This window comes from Apostichopus japonicus, chromosome 11, assembly GCF_037975245.1.
Source record: "Apostichopus japonicus isolate 1M-3 chromosome 11, ASM3797524v1, whole genome shotgun sequence".
Lineage (NCBI taxonomy): Eukaryota > Metazoa > Echinodermata > Holothuroidea > Aspidochirotida > Stichopodidae > Apostichopus > Apostichopus japonicus.
This window is the reverse complement of record NC_092571.1, coordinates 13,371,589-13,393,913: the sequence shown is the minus strand read 5'-3', so window position 1 is coordinate 13,393,913 and position 22,325 is coordinate 13,371,589. Positions and strand designations below refer to the sequence as shown.

General features: G+C 37.2%; 1 protein-coding gene and 1 long non-coding RNA gene across 2 annotated transcripts in view; both read left to right on the top strand.

The window, feature by feature from the left end:
* Nucleotides 1–173: 173 nt before the first annotated feature.
* On the top strand, nucleotides 174–2,798 carry LOC139976214 (uncharacterized). Its single transcript, XR_011796038.1, has 3 exons — nucleotides 174–362; nucleotides 1,505–1,610; nucleotides 2,112–2,798. It is a non-coding gene; the product is annotated as an uncharacterized lncRNA (long non-coding RNA).
* Nucleotides 2,799–20,080: 17,282 nt separating this feature from the next.
* The window catches only part of LOC139976397 (uncharacterized), an 87,034-nt gene continuing 84,789 nt past the window's right edge, over nucleotides 20,081–22,325 (top strand). The window contains exons 1-3 of the mRNA XM_071985103.1: nucleotides 20,081–20,280; nucleotides 20,528–20,634; nucleotides 21,657–21,728. Coding sequence (XP_071841204.1) covers nucleotides 20,081–20,280; nucleotides 20,528–20,634; nucleotides 21,657–21,728 — 379 coding nt within the window. The remainder of the gene's footprint in view (nucleotides 20,281–20,527; nucleotides 20,635–21,656; nucleotides 21,729–22,325) is intronic.

Below are 22,325 nucleotides of genomic sequence, written 5' to 3'. Positions count from 1 at the left end.
ATGTTAATTGCTATGCTGTGAAAAAAAACAAGGAAATGAATATTAAGCACCATAGTACAGACGGTCAAGTGAAGACTATGCATGTATAATTTATACATCAGGCGAACGGTTCAGATACATATAGTTCATAAACTTTGCTTAAAAAATTGTGAATGCTTTTTTTTAAGGAAAAGTCGCCCAGGAAAGAACCTGGGCACGAAACCAAACTACCAAACAACTGATCCGCTCTCAGCCCCAGTCCCCTTGCATCGAGACTGTGACTGTGTGATCATCGTCGGGATGTTCATCACCATTCCCTCGAAACGGAAAAGAACGGATACTACACATGATCTTAGCCAATGATGTAAACGATTTTGAGTTTTGTAAGATTTGACAGAAATGAAAAGAAATTTGTCATACACGGTATTTGAATGAAAAAGGAGGAGTTTATAGTCTATCCATTCTTGAATTTCTTCCTATAGTAAGTTTTAATCAACAAAGTCCTAAAACTACGTTAGATACATAGCGATAATCGAATATATTCTGTACAACCCTCCCTATAAGGTCACATAAATTACAAGAGACAAAGTAAAACACAATAGTCATCTTAACTTATTAAGTATATCACATGACAAGATAATCACACAAGGGAAAATGATAGCATTTAATATAAATATACGTTTCAAACAGATCCAAATTGTAGAATACTTACACTTGACGATATCAAGTTTTTGTTTATTGTGGCTGTATTTTCCTTTATTAGAGTTAAGGGTTTTAAATGTTTCCATGGTTCTGGAAATATCATTTTAAGTAATTGAGTAGGCTTTATAGATAATAGCTTGGTGTTTAAGGATATTTTTTATATTATCTTTCAGCATTCGTGATCATATTTTGCTCTAAAAGACGTTTCTTGGTATCGTCTGACTAGCCAATAAGTTGAAAGAAATGTCAAATTATTGATCTTTCCGTAGGATAGATTTTACAATAACTATTCTTTAGGATTCCAAATGTGCTATTACTTGTTTCCTCGGTTCTGTACATATCCCTTTGAGTGGTTTCTTATTGTAATATTAGGTTTCCATTCAAATAATTCTACATATATTGTAGGTGTTTAAGAAGTTATGGATCTATTCCTATTGGTGTTGGGGATACTGTGATGTCGTGTTTTAGAGGTACATCGTATATATTAAATTTTTAAAAAGTAAGATTAACTATATTGTTTTTATTAGCATAGGTTAATCATCATTGCTTATTTTGGTTTGTTTCATCACATTGCTTTCAACGGTTCTAGATGTATCGTTTTGGTATTTTTGTTTCAAAAATTGTACTTAATTTAGCGTATTTGCGGTTTAGATATGTTGATTGGTATTTGTCAATCATGATGCATTGTATCATAATGGTGTTTAAATTAGTTCAGCTAATTTGAATACTTCATCTTTACACCATTATTGCACGACTCTCGATATACCGCATTGTTTAAAGGTCTATTAAGTTTTACAGTCACGGACTTTTTTTTCTTTTGCAGATGTCCGGTTGGCACGTTATTTACACAGATGCTGTAGAAAACAGGATAACCTATCAGGAACTTTTCAAAAGATGACCCGAGTTCTATCAGAAGTGGCGCTGACCCGGTACTTACTGAGGTTCCAATTTGTTAGTCTCCGTATCACAATTTCCCTTGCCTGTAGGTTTCCTATCTCTTAGGGCACTTCGCGGAACCTTATGAAACTATCCTCGTGACACTCGTTTGGTACCTTCAACACTTCTCACTTTATTTAATGTATAATTATAACAAGTCTCATCTGATATGCACAGTATAGCACTTATAAGGAACATTTAAGATGTTCGAATATAGAAAAAGTTAGTACCCACCCGTAGCACTCCACTTTTTGCTTAACCTTACGCCTTGTTTTCCTGGAATTGTTACGGTGTTAAATAAAGGAAACTTATGGTGCTAGAAATAGGTCAGACTATAAAACCTTGATAGATTAAAACACAAAAAGCAAGCATTATACCTGTTTTTTTTTTGTGGTCACTTATGACTTCATTGATATGAAATACACAACAACTTTGGAAAAGCTATCGCGGAAAGGAAATCTGACATCATTTTGCATTAACTTTTTTTTTACCAGGAAAGCTATTATTTCAAGTTGGAACGTTTCTTCAAATTGCTAAACCTACACCAACCTCTCCGGCCCAAACCCCACCCCTGACTACGATGACATTGGTATGCTTCAGACGTGATTCTCGGTTAAGTCCTAGTCATTTTTAATATTACTTATCTTTTAATCTTCTAAATCTATGGCTCTATTAAAAATAATGACAACTTTTATTACACAGAATTTCTGCAGGAAAATTATAACTGCAATGCCCAATATAATGACACGCTTCTTTCATACCTGCAATCGGTTACATTTAGCGGATTGAGAGAGATACACGTTATTCATTGGAAATGAATACATCTATAATTCACACCACATTAGAACAATATACTTAATGATATAACGTAATCATTAAAAAAACATATCAATTGTATTCAAAGAAGAAACGAGGGCAACTCACACGCAAATACTTCATGAACACGAGAGACCACAGCATGTTCAATAAATGTGTTACGAGCAGGCTTTTTTCTCTATCCATGTTGTGTGTATCGGCTTTTTTCTCTATCCATGTTGTGTGTATCGGTACTGTGTCACAGATACAATTATTAATTTTGTATTCAAGGAAATTTAACGGGTAAGATGAACAAGCACTCCGGACTGATACATACAGCGATCCAGTTGGGTCTCATCTCGAAGAACATTAATAATGTCACTACTTATCGAACTATATTAATGATATTTATTCATTTTCTCGTTGAAGCATTGATCGTCTTTCATCGGGACCGGCGATAAGACATCGGTGAGCTAACTTACGATTCAAGAATTGTAGAAGACTTGCTTAAGTTTAAATTCGATGTCGATCCAGATGAATATGGTTATCACAGCAGCTGATTATGAGTGGAGGTCTAGACCACCTTCCTACATGGGGGGAGCTTCAACGACCCAAGGGACCATCCCTTTCCTTAGAAAACAATATTGATTCGCCCCAATTGAAAGTTTGATATCAATTACGAGGCACACGGGAACATGAAATGAAACCATCTTTGTGAGGCAGCAGCTTTTCTTGAAAACACATGTTGGGAAGAAAGTGACATTATAAGAAATGAGAAGGTTAATTCAACTAGCACACCAACTTTGAATGTTCATAGAGAGTAGGAACTCTGGAAGACGTGACTCATTATAAATATTCTTGAATGATCGGAGCTGAAAACCCCCGAAATTGATGATAGATGCTTGGGTAGCGTTGAAGGATAAGTGCTTTTTACGTGACCCGCCCTGCGGGATCCAAAACGTCACGGCCAAACGGCACTACCCAACCATCCCATTCCAATAAACAAAACTTGAGTCAAGCGAACCGAAAAAAAAAGTAAATGCGCCCACCGACCTGCAGAGACAAAACCCCCAACCATCCACTGAAACATTAATAAACCAAAAAAGGATGAGTAGTGATGGAATAAAATTCCATCATTCACATAGCATGCAGTAACTGTCCGTATAACCCGATGATCAACAAGTATAAAGAACATTCAGGAAAGAAATATAAAAAACATCCCTTTATAAAAAGACATTTAGTAGATATTGTGAAACATGCGGTAGAATTTGCTCACTACATTTAACTACGTGTTTATACAATGTCTTAAAACACATATATAATAAATACGATTAGCCAATGACAGACAGAGGGTGTTACCTTTTGTTCATATTGTATATGTCGACTATCTTTATTTACCTTTGAAATAACATAAAGTGTTACTATTAAAATAGGCCAAAAAATAAAAAGCAGCATTTCATGGGTCTAAAAACCAAAGCTTTCATTTTCAAACAAGCGATGAATTTCCCTCTAAAATTGAGGGCGATAAAAAAGTTTAACTAGACTTTATTTCAAACAGTTCAGAAGGTAGTTATTGATGGTACTTGTTATGTTTATTAACTAGAACGAACATATTTGCAAGAAACAATGCAAACAAAACATTTTCTGATTGATATGTTGCAGCTTATGAAACTGAATTTGTAGACAGCCGAGAGCAGATAGGTGGTAGATGGCAACGATTCAGGGTACATATCAGGAAGAATATTTCTTAACGAACGGTTTTATTTTATCGAGTTATAGCAGTTTGCAATGACAACGTGTGTGGGCATACATTACACAAAGCTTGCAGTAATGTAGTGCTTTTTACGTGATCCGCCCTGCGGGAACCAAAACGTCCAAACTGCACTATCCAACCAGACCGCTCTGACAAAAAAAAAATCAAGTCACGCGAGCCAAGAAAGCAAACACGCCCACGCTTTCGTTAATTTAGTTCATGCAGTAATTGAAGCTTGTAAGTGAAAAGCGATATATCTCTAATATTACTTAACAAGTAATGAAAGGAACTGCTACATTATTCCCTTTACTGAGCCCACCGTTACAGAACAAAATCAGCCCACCTCCAAACCCTGCCTTACAAATTTCGTTTAGATATGCGCAATAATTTGCTATAACTCATATTATAAAACAATAATACTAATGAGAATATCTCAAAAGGCAATATCTAATAAAACATTTAGAAACAATGTGGTACTTCTTTACACAATTTCACCTCTCACTTGAACCCTTTTCGGAGTGTCCTTATGGCGAAGAACGTACTTCGTGCAGTCGAGCTACTATGAATTTTCGAGCATATTGCAATTTGAAATGGGGGTGTAGGCGGTTTTGCACTATCTAACGCAACGTAGTAGGCCAAGAACCTGAAGTATTTTTAAGGGAGGGCCCGAAGAACATGAACTTATAGCATGCTCCCCATGGTGAAACATAATTGCACCTATTAGGTGAATTGAGTGTACTTTTAATAGTAAGAAAGACTAGCGTAGGTTCTTATGACCAACTAGACCGGTTTCTGCTCTCAACTTTTATAGGAGGAGCTTCATCAGTAGTAAGCCTTTGAATTTTTTATATTCGGCATGAGCGTCTCGTTCTCAAAATGCATCTATTTTCTGTGCACGAGTTTTTTATGAACTCATAGTGCATCTATAAGAGCATCTAAAAGAGCTTCGCGTGAACCTTGAGAGTCAGCTGATTCTTCGTTAGTACGAAACCTTGAGTTAACAAGTAAATCTTTGAGATTTTGGGCCCTTTTGTAGGCAAGAATCGGTTCTTTTGAAAACAGTTTGGATAATTCCGCGTGTTGCGAAATTAAGTGCCAATGTTTCAAAAGTGCCTATCAACAACTCAAGGTTCAGAGAAACCCACCCAGACTCCCGGCGCAACTGAACCACTCGGAGGAGTTTCTTGATTCCTGGAATCAGGTTCTCCAACGAGCAGGCAGGAACCTCCGTAGAATCTGGAGAGAAGAGTTATCTCGCCAAGCTAAAAGGCAACGGGACAGGTTTCTCGAGAAGAGATCCAGAGCTGAGACAGACTTAGAGTTGACACTGGAAGCTCCTGAAGCACAGAGGCTTTTGAAGACCATCCTCCAGAAGTCAGCGAAAAGAGAGGAGACCAGAGTGGCACGCCGTCCAAAGGCCAGGAACAGAAAGCAACCTTATAAAAGGTAGAAGTAGGAGTTGCTCTTGAAAAACGGCTCTTTTTAGGGCCAACAAATTTTCCAGAAAGAGCTACCTTCCTCTCCTCCAAACATGCAAAATGTACTTTCTCTCTGTCAACCTCTCCCATCGTCATCTAAAAGACGCAAATTTGTCCGTTCAGTGAAAGCTAATAAAAGCTCCGAAAAATTCCGCACCAACAACAGGGAGCTACAGACTATACGTAGTCACTCAAAAGCCTAAAATCTTCGAAAAGAAGCAGAAACACTAAAAAAGTTCGTAAAGAACCTATCAGACAGAAACATGTCCAATATAGAGTTTATTGCGTTAGGAAAAGGTCTGAAGTTCATAGCAACTCCAGTAAAACCTAAACGAAGTGATCTTCTCAAGTCACTAAAAGACCTAAAAAGAAAAATGAGAATCCGCTTCATCATGCAGAACAAAATGCAAAAAGGGATTACAAAATTCCGTCTACCTTCTACATGGTCACCTAACATGACTTTTAGTAAAAACCTAGAGGACTATTTGGAAGCAACACAAACCGAATTGGCAAGTGTTACTATCCGAAACGCCAATAGCAACACACATAAGGCGGAACGTTTTGCACTAAATGCAATTAAAAACGACCGCTCTATTATTGTCAAACCCTTCGATAAAGGTAGAGGCATTGCTATATTGAATCACTCAGACTATCAAGCCGAAATTGAAAGGCAATTAGCTAGTCACCACTACGAAAAGTTAAAAAGTGATATGACGTTTCAAACTAAAAGTTTAGTCCAGGAAACACTAATTGATATGTTCTCTGCAAAAGAGATCGATAAAAGCACCTTCGAGTACTTGTCACCATATAGCCACAAGATCCGCACACCGGTCATATATGTGCTACCAAAAATTCATAAAGCACCCCCGGCTAACTCAAAATTTGCCGGTAGACCGATAATAAGTGGAAACGGATCACCGACCGAAAAAATATCGGAATTTGTGGACTATTTCTTGCTTCCTATTGTAATAAAACAAAGCACTTATGTGAAAGACACAAATCACATTCTGCAAATTTTGGAAGCCACCCCGTTACCAAAAACGGTAGTACTCGCTACACTCGATGTCGTCGCCATGTATACCAATACTCCCCAAGAGGAGGCATTAGATATATGTCAAGAAGTCTATGAAAAGACGGAACAAAGCGAATATGGAATAAATAAAATATCTTCCATATCCATGCGCAAACTAATTGAACTCATCTTAACAAGAAACTGTTTCGAGTTCAATAACCAATTCTATCTACAAAAGATCGGTTGCGCCATGGGTAGCCAAGCCTCTCCGGAAATCTGCGATATTGTCATGCATAGACTTGAAAACCAGATTTTACCGACAGATAATAAAATCTTAAAATGGCTCCGCTATAGAGATGACATTCTATTGCTCTACGACGGTACACATCAGGAGCTTGAACACTTAGTAAAAAGGTTGAATGAAATTCACCACTTCTTAAAGTTTACGGTAGAAATATCAAACACCGAGGTAACATACCTAGATTTGAAAATCTTCAAAGGTACAAGGTTCGAAACCAATGGGTTATTAGACACTAAAGTCCACACCAAACCCACTGAAACCTTCCAATACCTCGACAGAAACTCTGCACACCCACTTGCCACTTTTAAAGGCTTCATTAAAGGGGAAATATTACGATACGCACGTCTCTGTAACAACGAGACTGACTTCTTAGAGAAAAAGAATGCGTTCACAGAGAAACTGTTACTCCGTAACTATAAGAAAGAGGAAATTGCCACAGCCACTAAAGGCATAAGATTTGAAAACCGTAAGCAATACCTCACTACCAATCCTAAACAAAAGGAACCACCCTTGGTGTTCAAGCTTACCTATACACCCCACATCAAAACCACGCATTTGAAAAAAGCACTTTTGAAACATTGGCACTTAATTTCGCAACACGCGGAATTATCCAAACTGTTTCCAAAAGAACCGATTCTTGCCTACAAAAGGGCCCAAAATCTCAAAGATTTACTTGTTAACTCAAGGTTTCGTACTAACGAAGAATCAGCTGACTCTCAAGGTTCACGCGAAGCTCTTTTAGATGCTCTTATAGATGCACTATGAGTTCATAAAAAAAACTCGTGCACAGAAAATAGATGCATTTTGAGAACGAGACGCTCATGCCGAATATAAAAAATTCAAAGGCTTACTACTGATGAAGCTCCTCCTATAAAAGTTGAGAGCAGAAACCGGTCTAGTTGGTCATAAGAACCTACGCTAGTCTTTCTTACTATTAAAAGTACACTCAATTCACCTAATAGGTGCAATTATGTTTCACCATGGGGAGCATGCTATAAGTTCATGTTCTTCGGGCCCTCCCTTAAAAATACTTCAGGTTCTTGGCTACTACGTTGCGTTAGATAGTGCAAAACCGCCTACACCCCCATTTCATATTGCAATTTGGTGGCGTTCTCGAAGTATTCATTGACAGTGTAGTTGTCAATGACGATAGTTTGCCTAGCATACAAATAGTACGTAAAACCCCAAAATGTAGAACAATTGCCTTTCAGATTTTCTGGAAATTTAAAAGTAATAAATCTGTCCATGTGACATGGGCGATGTTAGGATTAGACCTGGAATTTGCTGCTTTCTCTCCTTTTCGCCTCAAAGTCTCTCTTGTGATGCACTCAATCTTTTGGAACATTCTAAACCATTTAAAGGACACTCAACCAATCAGGGTTATCATCCAAAATGTAGACAAAATAGGAAACATTACAAAACAGTGGTTGCTCTAAAGAATCGATGTTTGTCTTCCTTTCATAACATTAAATGAGACTAAGGTTAAAGGTTGTTCAATTTCATAATGTAAAAAAAAAAATCTTCAAACTTTGGAAGACAGTTACATTTTCGGACGAATTGTCTATAATTGAAACCATTCATACACCTGCTCTATCTGTACTGTCTGCAAATACTACACAGGAAAATGATTAGCCGGTACACACTTGCTGCTGTCAACGTGAGAGGAGAGGGCAGCAGAGCTTAATTGGAAGATGGAGAAACAAATGTGACGTTTTAAACCCGTTATTGTTATGGATACATTTCAATAAAGAGCTAACAGCTGTTTGTGATCATGGGGTAAAAAACGATCAAATGAACGAATTGGAAGATAGAAGGTTGGTTAAAGTAGGAAAATATAGAAAGACTAACATTCCATGTTTCACACAACATACATTTGGTCGTATAACTCGATAAAGCAAGAAATAATAAAGATCCTTTTATTAAAATAGATTACATAGATACTGTTGAAATGCCGTAGAATGTGTGCATTACATCTGCCCATAAACAACTTTGAGGTATTAAAAAGACATAATAATAATATGAATCAACAACGTGTATAATCAATGTCTTTAAATACACATATTATAATAAGATTAGGCAATGGTAAGGCGAGCGTGTTACTTATCGTTCACAAATATTAGGTACTTGTTTGGGCACATGAAGACTATCTTTAATTAACTTTGAAAGAATAGCCGAACTGACGTTATGATAATGGCAAAATACAAGCAGCATTTCACATGTAGGAGCTCAAAGACCACAGTTTGTCATTTAGTGAGGGCGACATTTCAGTTTCATAGACCTTATTTTAATAAGTTCACAATGTAAACATCGAGGGCACTTGCAATACTTTTTATCTACAAGAATCGAATATAAAGGTCTTTGGCAATGCTTCCATCGCATGGTAACATCTTGGTGCTAGGATAATCTCCCGAAAACGTAAGACAAGTATGGAATGTGTTTTTCACGTCTCAGACATATCGTCTGGAACGGTGGCTGAATACACTTGTCCAACAACCGCCAAGGTTCTAAGTTGCGTAAAATGAATAGAAAAGTATTGTTGGTAAAAGAGTAAAAACAATTGAACGGCGAATAGATAAAGAGAATCAATACAGTTATGCAAGGTAGATCAAACAATATGCTAATTGATTGAGGTGACTAAGGCTGCTAAGAAAGTTAAAGGAAACATGTTGAGTAGAAGTCCAGAGAGAGCATATAAGAGAGGAGAATCAAAGAGGTAACTTTAATAAGCTCTTCCCATTCACCACCAAGCCATCTTGCAATGAGTTGTTAAATTGATCGTTCATCGATACCGAACCATATTCTTCTCAATACAATGAAATAACGATACGAGAATAAATATGCAGTAATGAAGATATGTTGTTTCTGAAGGGGCAGGTGAATTGTACACACCTCGAAAAATTAGTATGTGTTTGCCTAAACGAAAAGTTATGCTATGCATTGGCATTTTGACGAAGAATACCAACCTGATCAGTTGTTGTGCTGCACGTAACCTGGAGGCTGTGACAACTTAGAGAGTATTGCTCATGTTTTTGTTTGCATTATTCCTTTGTTTCTATCTTGTTCTGTGCTTTTCACGTGACCCGCTCTGTGGGAACCGAAACGTCACTGCCAAACGGCACTATCCAACCAGCCATCTCTTACAAATAAAAAACAAGTCAAGGGAGCCCAAAACACAAACACGCCCACCGACTAGCAGAGACAAACCCCCAGCCAACCACCAACATTTAAAAAAAAAGGGGACGACAGCACGCAGCAAAACAAAGCACACCTGTCCAGCAGACCGGCGTCCAAAAAAGGCGAAAATTACTTTCGACCTGAAGGCGAATGCCACACTTGACCGCCTCTAGGACTGCCTGCCTACTGGTAAACTTAAACTGTATTGCATCTATTCCTCCAAATACGCTTTTTCAAAACAGCACAGACACACACTACACGGTTCAACACAGCAACAGAACAAACTGGAGGATCTAACCCATATAAAACAAAGCCCTGTCTTACCGACCATGAACACGGTCGGTCCAGGTCTGAAACCACTCCCTCAAGCTTTAAACAAAGGAACAATGCCATAAAAGAAAAAATGGGCAGTACTCTCTAAGCTGTCACAGTCGGTCCTTGGGCACAGTCCATCACCCAATCGCCAATGATACCTTTTTCAGATTGGTCACCAAGGCACCGTGTGCAATTCTCCAAGCTAGATCTTGGAGCCTGCAACTATTCAGGCTCGAATGCACTGAACGCCATACTTCGGAAGGATGACGTTCCTGTACAAATACTGCATTTAAGGCACTTTCCCGCAAGGAACTGTGAACGAGGGCCGACCTTGGCAGTTTAACAGGGAGTAACTCATAAAGAGAGGAACAAAGAACATGCACCACCTTGCTCGTAGTACTACTATGTGGTTCTCTGTTGCTAAACAGCGCGGGGACCCATCGACACAAGTGCAACCCGCCCCAAAATCGTAAAAATATAAACAATGCAAAACAATCTCAAGTTGTTGGTACCACCCGACCAAATGAATGAAAATATCGTTCTCCCCAACCGCACCAGGACGCAACGCGGAACTGGGTACACCGCGTCCGGGTACCACAAGATGGGCGAAACAAACGATTAATGACGGTGATTTTCCCCAAGATCGAAAGCCAGCGGATGCTAAAGGTTGAGGCTGCTCTCAAATACCTCAGCTCTCTCGTTCCAGGTGACATCACAAGATGCATCGTAGCCGAACCATAAGTAATAATTTTGATATTCTGATCCAACCACGATGCACTGAATGGTAAGTCTCTGTATCTCCAGCTACCAAGGCGAAGGCCCTTTGTCTTTTCCGGATTCAACTTCGCCCCGGTAGCTCTCTCAAAAATACATAAATCCTGTGAGAGTGCGCGAAAGGAGCCCAGACTCGAAACAACACATGTCACGTCATCTGCATATTGAGCGCATTTCACTTTGGCACCCCCTGGCACAACGAATGGAACAAGTTTGGAGTCCCTTTCCAAAAGACGAGAGAGGGACTCGCTAAACAAAACATAAAGTAATGGAGACAGAGGGATCCCTGTCGCACCCCCCTCTCTATGTTAAAAACCTCTGAAGAAAATCCATTTACGATCACAGAACTGAAACGTTCCTGATAAAAAACAGAAATCCATTTAGGAAAATGTGGGTGCAACTGAATCGCCTCCAATGCATTCATTGAAAAACCGCGATCCACCATGTCAAAGGCCTTCTGCTGGTCAAGAGAGACCAATGCACATGGCAGGTCACGCTCAATAACAAAGTCGCGCATCATCCAAAAGTTCTGCTGGATGCAATGACCATTCACTGCACAAGTCTGGAGATCACCTACAAGATGCGGCATAGCCAGTGCAAAGCGGTTGCACAAAGCCTTAGCCAGCAACTTGTAATCCACATTTAACAAGGTTATCGGGCCCTTGTTACGAGGATCCAAGGGGTTCCCAGATTTGGACTGCAAAGTGATCATTCCCAGACGTTGACTTTGGTTTAACAGTGCGTTTTGGAAGGCGTCTTCGAAGACAGCTCTGATATCAGGTCCAATTATAGCCCAAAATGTTCTTTAGAACTCCCTCGGAAGCCCGTCCGAACCCGGGGATTTGCAAAGCTCAACAGTGGTTATTCCGCCCCCCCCCCCCCTGAAATATCAGTTTGTACTTTGAATAAGATACAGCCGTCAGTGTAAACTGAAGTGTGTTATAACATCGAAACACAAGTTGAAATATGTACGATATAATTGGCGAAACCTCGTCATAAATTATTACTGATAATTTGGTAATTATTATACTGATTATTTGGTAACCACCTTTACCAGTTTTACATGATAAAGCCATGAGAATCGCCAGGGAGATTGTATAAATTGATTCATGCACAGGTCCCCTGTTACACACCTGAATGAAGAAAGGTAATTGAATAAGTCAAAGGATCTGAACATGTAATTCTTATAGATTATTAACCAATTGATAATTACACTCTGGATTAATCGCTTTATATGATTTCAAAATGAAACGCATTTAACACAAATCAAGACATAATTTAGAATCTTTTTTGTTTTAAATTGTAACATCTAAAATGACGTAACAAAGTTGTGATCGATTAATGATGGACTATTGTCATGAACGAGATCTCTACTTCAAACCACGTGATATTCATAGGGTTCTTTCGGCTATTATTTTTAATAGTCATCAAATTCATTGAAAAGTGTTCTGGGTTGGCGGGACGGGAGGCATGGGCTGCATGGAAGATACAACCCACCCCTGGACGAGTAGCTTCCCGCACTTCACTTCTCTCTGCTCAGGATGCACTCCACATCGTTGTTGGATCATTCGGCCAAAGCATTGAATTGTAGAAGAAAAACTATGCAACCAAATGGTCGGTTTGTAAGTCCCACATACATGATAATATTGTTTAACCATGTTGGAAACTTTGGAAACTAAAAGAAAAACATATGAAACATTCTCTCTAAAATATTACAATATATGGCTACAATTACCTGCGTTGCCTACTGTGTACGACTGTAAAAAAGGACAATGTTTGCTAAAGTCTATGAGGGTTGTCTCCCCTTGATTACTTACAATCATCTTATTTTGAGTAATAATCGGTACGATATAAAGTTGTTGAAATAGAAAAACTTGCGTCAAAGGATTCCTCATTTTAGCCTCAAAGATATGTTTCTGTCTTTAATAGATACGTATAACAACTCATTCAGTGGCGAATCTGGTTAAGTTAGATAGTCACTATGTAATATTTACGAGACTCGACAATCAATTGCATACTTTAAACGCTTAACGCATTATAATTTCTTACAGTAATGCAGACACAGGGAATTCAATACATGTTTGACTTGCATAAAATAAAATCATCCGAGCGATTTCAACTGCTTTGCATCCAGTAAGATTACAAGTTAAAACGTTATTAAAAAACTACAGACATCAGCCGACTTCCTTCTCTCGAAACTACAAGTTAAATACATTTTTATTGTCACGTAGCCATAAATAAAATCATTGTCAGGCTGGTCATTTTCATTTTGAATCAGCACATATATTATTCAAATGAAAACACACACATGTGCGAATGCACGGGTGTTTCTTAAGAACGACTCCTTGTTTTGATTCATAAACAGCGCTCCTCGCTTTACAGACAGATGCGCGAAGTTTTGCAATAAATGCATCATATTTACTGTGAATAATTGTCACAATACCGCGATCTATCGATATGGGATTTGTACCTGTTTTACATTGTTTTTTTAATTTTTCTGATCACATTTTCATTTTCGGAAGATACTGATTGTGTTTCTCACTGTCAAGATGGACCTACAGTAAATTCAACAGACTGTTATGTGGTAGTAGACTGTGACTTATCGTTTCCAAATATTTCATTTCCATATATATTTATATAGATTAGATTTGAACTTCACCGAGCTGGCTACCGATGATGATGTTCTTCGAGCTCCATTTCTTTACTCTGGAATGTTCTGGCGGAATGAGGATCTTACTTATGATCGTTATCTATTCTAAATTGAATACCTTTATCGTGACCATCGGGATCGCTTTTTTAACTTTGATTTCTCAATCCTAAATATCCGTCTATTTGGTAAGCTCTACCTAACATTTATCTACTCATACCTATCTATGTATGAATAAAAGCCATCGAGTGTTAGAGACACATGTTCAGAGTAATCAAAATCATTAAAACATCTGGCAAAACGTGACTGTAAATGTTAAAATTCCTTACATGCATTGATGTAAGAAGTTACTTTGATTGAAAAAAAAAACGGACAGAAATATCCAAATGATTAGATGTTTGCGAAAAATACAGTTTCATAAGAAACCACTTTAACTATTCCTTAACAAGGATGGCATCATGTGTTTTTTTCGTTTTCTGAAGTGAATTTGAATATATTTCCACATTATAGAACTACCATTATATACGGATGGTTATTAGATAAGGTGGGTTAGAGGACCATCGAAATGGAGACTGATGTTCAGTTCTTTGACAAAGTTTTGCAATATTCTTTGAAAACGAATTGAGTTCTAAGCCGGCTGGGACTCTCGTTATCGAGGTGTGCATAGTAAATATAAGCTACCCGATAACGGCACAATGAACAATGTGATTAATTATATTCCATAAATTATTCAATATTGAAGGGAAGGTAAATAAAGGCTTAACATTTGTAAGTGGCGTTTTACTAATCTTCCTACCATATGAATCCACGAGCCTGTTGCATTTAAACTGTGATAAAGTAACACTAAAAGTAATTCGATGCGGATGATCGAGAACCATGAATATATTAATTCCCCTGGTCGTGAAATATAAAGCCCCACAAAAAAACAAAAAAACAACATAATAGTAAATCCGGATTTGTTGTTAATACCTCATTTGGAAGATGATACTTTAGCCTTCAATTGCTGATAAGCTCTTATCTACACTGTTGCATCACATTTTGAATTCACTCGTCAGGTCACCAGAGCAGATTAAAATAGAATGCTAACGATTTAAGTTCAAGGTTTCACGTGAGAGCATCATCACTTTCAGGTACAGTCATTCCGTTTTTGATAAATGTATCACTTTAACATGATGAAGATAATGTCTATATGCTGATGCCCTGTCAGTGCTTCATTTTAAGCTCCACGTTGCATTCTCATTCTCTGTTTTTTCTCCCACTCCACTCACCCTTCAACAAATATGTTTGTCATTAAATAACAATGTTATATTAAAATCATTAGCCTACTTCTTAGCTAATATAACTGCTCAAGTTAAAAATACAACAATCAAAGCGATGTGTAAAATTCGACACACACTCGTGCGTGCATGTTGTCACGTCGGAAATATATTTTCCAGACAGGCACAGTTGAAAGGAATTAACGCATGCGCGTTGTAACAAAGATCACTTTCTATCTCTAGGCTATATGAGTTTTCATGCAAATATAGGCACAAACGCACGTCTGCGACGTTTGACAACTTTAAAAATCGTTAGTTATTAAAAGCATGGATGGTTTCATTGTTTCAAAGTTCTTTCATCTTGCCATCTTCCTGGTATTATATACTTGTAACGTAATCGGTTGTAACTATCACTGCACAGAAGGACAAACAATAAATTCAAAGGAATGCTACGCTATGCTAGCTTGTGACTTCTCGTTCCCGGATATTCAAGTTAATGAAGACAATATTGAATTATATATCAAAACCATATATGGATCTATATATATATATGGTTTGCGAGTAGCAATGAACTTTACTGGACGTACTAATGGAGACGTTCCATCTAAAGGAACTTACTCCTACAATGGTATACAAAGAAGACTGAATCAGACAGTCAATCGATATTTATTTCAAGTAAAAGTAGACTATATCGAGGAAGATCTATCCTACGACTGGCCTGAAGTTACTAAGGTTGATTTCTCTTTCTCCATCTTGAACCTTCAACGACAGGATTCCGGTACTTATCATCTGTCATTGACTGATGATAACTCTCCGTATACACTTTACTCTCATCACACCTATCATCTCTTTACAGTCTACCAGCCTCCTACACCTCTTGTTTGTCAAGGCCCCTCCTCATCCCCATCTGGTTCTTACCACATAACTATATCTTGTTCAATAACAAACGGGTTTCCACCGATAAATCTGGAAATGATTGAGCCCGAGGGATGTGATTTTCAGAAACATTACACAGATAATAACGGTACTCAAGAGCTTTCTGTTGACATTACGTCTTGTGATGAGAACTCAACTGTTGGATGCACGGCTACACAGGAAACGATGGCGTCTCTTACTACACCGCAGTATTCGGACAGATGTGAATTTAACATCTCTAAAAGTAATCCATGTGAGTATTTTGTCATTTATTTTATTAACCGTGTACGCAAATGCTTTGAAAGAGAAAACTGTCTATTCATCATTTTTTAAGACATCGCCTAACATATGAAATTAACCCACTCACTTAGAAAATGTTTCAGACTAAAACAATTTGGGAATACTAAATCGCAACAACACAAGCAATGTACTTTTCTAACTGCTAGTTCCCTGTTATTATTAGAGTACACAATTTTAACCCAATATGACTTTTAGCTCTTTCAAAGTGTTTCCTTGCACGCGTTGCTCCGAAGTCAGTGGGCTGGTGGGTGTGGTCAAGGGACTTCTTTTTCCTGACCATAAGCTCCATTACCGTACAAACACAGGAGTACGTTAGTACAATGTTGATTCATAGTCTTCATATGTAATTTTAAGGAACGGAAAACCGCATGCAGTGTGACGAATATAAGCTATATTAGAACATAGAATGCTATAACATATATTGTTAGATACAGCAAATTTACGACACCATTGCAGGATTCATATAGGCATTGACCTAAGAGCCTATAGAATGTTGAAACTTTAGCAAGTATTAATATAAAATGAGGGAAGTGCCAATAGTCTTTAATGATTGATGTATTGACTTAGTTGAGGCAACATGTTCTTGTATGGAAATTGGACTGTTGTCATTTGTGTGGGTTTTGGTGTGTATCGAATTTGCAAACATTAAGGGAGAGTTCATGGCATATTTAAATAATATTGGAATGAGCGACAATCTTTTCTCTACGTTTACTATAAGAAAATATCTACAATATTCAGTTAACATCCATGATGTGGAGAACCTGCAATACATTGTCAGTTAGTAAGTTCTATATTTACTTTTATCAGTATTATGATCTCCCAGCACTCACCACTTAAAATTTAACTACGTACGATTTCTGTAAAGTAAAATTCGATAGGCAATTTAAAACCCATTATCCTTGTTCAGTAAGTGGGTAGTGTATTCTGGTAATCTGACGTCTCACTCCTTATATCATATTTGTTATTGTCAGGCTAATTTGTAAAGCATTCGACAAGGGCATAAAGAAGGACAAAGAGGGTATATGAATTTCAATGTGAAATATAATTATAAGCAACAACAAAATTAATAACAGTTAGAATCATCTATATTCTCTTAAGTGTTTACGTCTATTTCACATCTACTGCATATGGTTTCATTCAGCCTCGTCTTCACATGGTCACTGTATATTTCTGCCTTTTGGTTTTAGTATAAATTCTGTTCGTTGAAGGTTCTTTCAATTTGTTCAGTCCATGGCGATTAAGTACAAAATGTTCTCATTTTCTTTCTAGCATATCATTGTGAAAAGCGTCGATTTTTGAAATTATTTTAAAGAACATTCTATCTTTCTCGTTCAGCTTGTAATTTCCTTCCCCCTTGCCTCTTTTGTACCAAAACAACCAATGTAATTCGTAAAGTAATGAGTCACTGATTTTTTTCTTTTTAACTGAAATTTTCAAGAGCAACTTGTCAAATAACGTCATCCTGGATAAAAGAGAACAAACAACTGCTATGAGTCAACAATAACGTATATTACTCATAAATCTAATATGTTGAATACTACCAGTACTAACGATATACAATGATGGCTTCTCGGAATGTATTCCGGGAGCCCAACAACTCATTTTGCTAAAATATTGAACCATCGTTTTCTTTTCCTGTCTAATATGTCTTGTTTTTATTTTCCAAGTCACATGTATGCCTACAGGAGCTACTTAAAGGTCAAGGGAAATCTAATTCCGCGTCCATTTTCCTTCTCAAAAGGGGTAGAAATTAGTAACAAGTACTATTGCGTAATAGTTAACGTCACGTGACGGGAGGAATCGCAGAGGAAGAAGAGGGCAAACATGTAACTGTTCTACCCGTTGTTAAGGGTATGGAGAAATATATAACTAGCGAAATACTGCCTTCCTCAACAGTCTGTTACAAGAAAGTCAAAGATTTGGATGTAGATAAAAAAAAATCACAAATCGGTACATGAGACATATAACAAAATATTGAAGGACTTGTTTTTTCAAAAATGTATTGCATTTCCCTCCTGTCAAGCAACTTTATATCTATATATCTCTATATCTATATTTCTATATATCTATCTATCTCTATATCTATCTATATATATATCTATCTATCCATATATCTATATCTATATATATCACAATACTGTGAGAATGACTTGAAAATAAAACTACATGCATATATATATATATGTATATATGTATATGTATATAGAAATAACGAAAAAACTGCTAAACAATTATGCTGCATTTAGAGAAAGGCTGGATCTCGAGAGATATACAATAATTAAATTAGGTAAGTAATTGGAAGTAAAACAGCCAATGTTTGGTTTTTGTTGAGTTTTCGAGCAAAACTAGATCTTCATGCATGATCACCGAAAGTGACAAGGAGTAGCAGGAATGGAAACTATTTTATAGAGAACATTGTCGGCATTCTTGTAGAGTCAAAGCGACTTACTGATTTCTGCTGAATGGAGAAGAAGTTTTAGAAATTCGGATTAGTTTTTATCCGCGTCGGATTATTTTAATCAAATTCCGTCGTCATTGCAAAGGAATTGTTTTGGTTTATCTGGGACGGCAAATCGTTTCTGATGTTTAAACCGAATGGTGCCGTGGTCTTTAGGTTTTGTTCCCAAAAATTTTTTGTTCCCTCCCTAGATTTATCTGTCCAAGAATCGTTTTGGTCGATGGCAATAACACGCAAATTCTGAATTGAATGATTTTGGAGATTGAAGTGATTTGCAACAGGTTGGTTGATCTTTTTTGTTTTGATCGCCGATCTATGTGTCATTCTCATTTTTAGAGTGGTTTTTACTCTCCAACGTAATGTAAGTTACAAATATTGCAGTAGATGAGGTAACTGATATTTTTGGATAGGCAGTTAATTTTGTGCCGAATTTGGACCGTGCGTTTGGTTTAGTTGTTCTGAAAGGCCCCAGTCGAATCGACACGTTTTGCAATTTTGCGTATAGGGCGATGATCCTGTAATTTCTATTTTGCTTTCCCTTGGTGGGGTGTCATCCCGAAAAGATGCCCAAACTAAAATATCCCGTTGGTTGCTGGGTCTTTTAAAAGCGATGACAGGTAGTTCTGAGTAAACTGATTTCAGTTTATTATCATGGAAATAACTGCTGACATGTATGAAAAGAACCCGGATGTTCTAGGAATTGTGTCAAATATGTGTAAGTAAGATGCCATCCTTGTTTCAATTTTCCATAGTAACTACAACTACCAACCACTTCACATCAGGAAACCTTCATGTTAACGAAAGAGGCTCAGACGAATACGTTGGAAAATAAATAAATTCATTGAAAAGACTGTTAAAAATATTTTATTTCACTTTTTAGTAACGGCGATCTTAGACGCGTGGCTATAGTGATATACCATGTTTTGAGCGCTTCCGAGCATGCGCACGAACCTTAATCTCTTCTAGAATACCCACTGTCTACTATTGGTTTCTATCGAAAGGAGACTACATTGCAGAGCTAATCAACGGTTGTTATAACGAACAGCGTAAACATTGTAAAGATAAGAAGTCTTTAATAATGGAGATTTTACATTTTTCTGTTTTCTTCTTTGTTGTATTTTTGTTAATGTCATATTCCAAGTGTACCGATGGTGATTTTTATTGTCAAGATGGACCAGCTTTCAGATCAACAGACTGCTATTCGGTTGTAGGATGTGACTTTGCCTTTCGAGATATTTCCTTTCCATATATATATATATTTCGATTAGAGTTGAACTTCACCGAGATGGCCCACACCGGAGAAACATCTACCCGTACTTTTGCTTACACTGAGCTGTTCTGGTTGGATGATGATGATCATACAGTCAATCGTTATTTATTTCAAGTAGAATACTCACACGGAGATTATCCATCGTACTTTTATGACTTTGGTTTTTCAATCCTAAACCTGAAACCGGAAGATGCTGGAACCTACCATGTGTCATTGTTCGATTATGTCAATAACATACTTCTCGTTCAACACACTTACCGTCACAACACCTCTCCTATGTGAAAGGAAAAATCTAACTTTATATCCGAATAATGACTATAAATTTGAACTGACATGTTCCATTTCAGACGCATATCCAGTTGTAGACTTGCACGTTATTGAACCAAAAGACTGTAGTTTTAAGAAGCATTATTCACGTGACGGTAATGATAATGTGTTAAAGATTTATATTTCCTCGTGTAGTGGTAATTCAACAGTGGGCTGTTTGGCTACCCAGGGAAACTTACACTTCATGTCCATCACAGGTTTCTCTGATAGTTGTGCTTGGGAATTTCCAAAGACATATCCAGGTAAGCCATACCGTTATCTGCTTCCAGCGTTCTAGGTCACCGGTGTCTTACCATTTTCATATCTTGTCTGCTTTAAGTGGCAATACACATACTTTGTATGGAAAGGGAGGAGTTGGCTGGATAAAATACGGGAAATATTGGCCAAGTAAACTGTTGTAACTGAACGGAACAAAAGAATGCAGGTACCAATCATAAAACGCTTAGTACTCCGTAGAACAACTTTGTGAGATGATATTGATTTATGTTTTATTATACCAAATTTCATTGATATTTCTTGTTTTTTCTTAATTTATGGAGAAAAACAAAGAAATGAAATGTGTGGAATATTTGTGGATCGGAATCGAATATATTTTTGACTCATCACTTAAAATTATATTTCGTAGGATACTGATAATTTTAGTATCATATTTTGAATAATTCCTCCGTCGGTAGGGCTGGTAGTTTTTAAATTTACGGCATACACTATCACTTTAAACGAATAAAAATAAAATAAAAACTTATAAAAAAGCAGTCCATGCAGTTCAAAACAAGGTCTGATATGCCATTTTTTACTTTTTAATATACTTTTACCGATGGCGATAGCCATCAATGAACATATCTACAAACAAGTACAAGTAATTCGAATTTAACTATGAGTCTTGCTTGTCTTGCTTATAATATGTTCGTATTTCAATGTTTTTATCCCCTACTCACTCAAGTATCAGATACGTCTGCTAACTGTATATGCATCAACAGTGAACTCATAACAAGATTATTAATACATTAAATACAGTTTTACTCTCTCAGTCTGTGCAAAATTATTAAGGATAACTTCTATGTGTTTTAATCTCGTTTTTGTGGCATCTCAAAAATTCGATAATTATAATATAGTTGATTTTATATGTAAACAGGATATTCTATTATAGTATATTATTAGTGGTTCGAAAGGGTTATTCCGGGAGTATTTTATTACCCAGCCATGCACAAAGTGCGGGCTGGGTCTTTTATCTTACTGTTTCTTCTGCTTCTTCTCTCTGTCACAGGAATCGCTATAGCTCGTATATGCCTTTACCGTGGTTCACCAAACTTAGTCACAAGAATCATTGACAGTAAAGGTACCTCAGGCCATGACCAGTTTGGGGTCAAAGGTCACACAGGGGTCACTAGGGTCAAAATAGTTAACTGTGCAAAACAAATAGAATAAGCTCACATTGCAAAATTAAATATCTCATCTTGTAGATTATGACCAAAGATAAAGAAAAGTCAACATTGACCTTTTCATCTGACATACGGTTAAGGGGTCAAAGGTCAAGATGCAAAATTTACAAAAAACGCTACTCCTCCTACAGATTACGTAGCCTGATCATATGTTTTGTGCATATGATTAAACTTAAAGCACTCTACAAAACTTATTTTTTGAAATTTTGATTAAAGGTCATTTGGGGTCACAAGAGTCAAAACAAGGTCAAATATAAAACAAGCTAAATGATGAAATTAACAGTGTCAATGTGTTGGCCTTGGACAAACATAAAACAATGTCCACCGTGACCTCTTCGTCCAACCTATGGTTATGGGTCAAAGGTCAAAGAAAGATCAATTCACAAACAACCTCAAATGGCAAAAGTAACAGTGTCAACATGTTCACCTTTGGCAGACATCCAAAATTGTCCACAGTGGCCTCTTCGTCCAACCTATGGTTAAGGGGTTAAAGG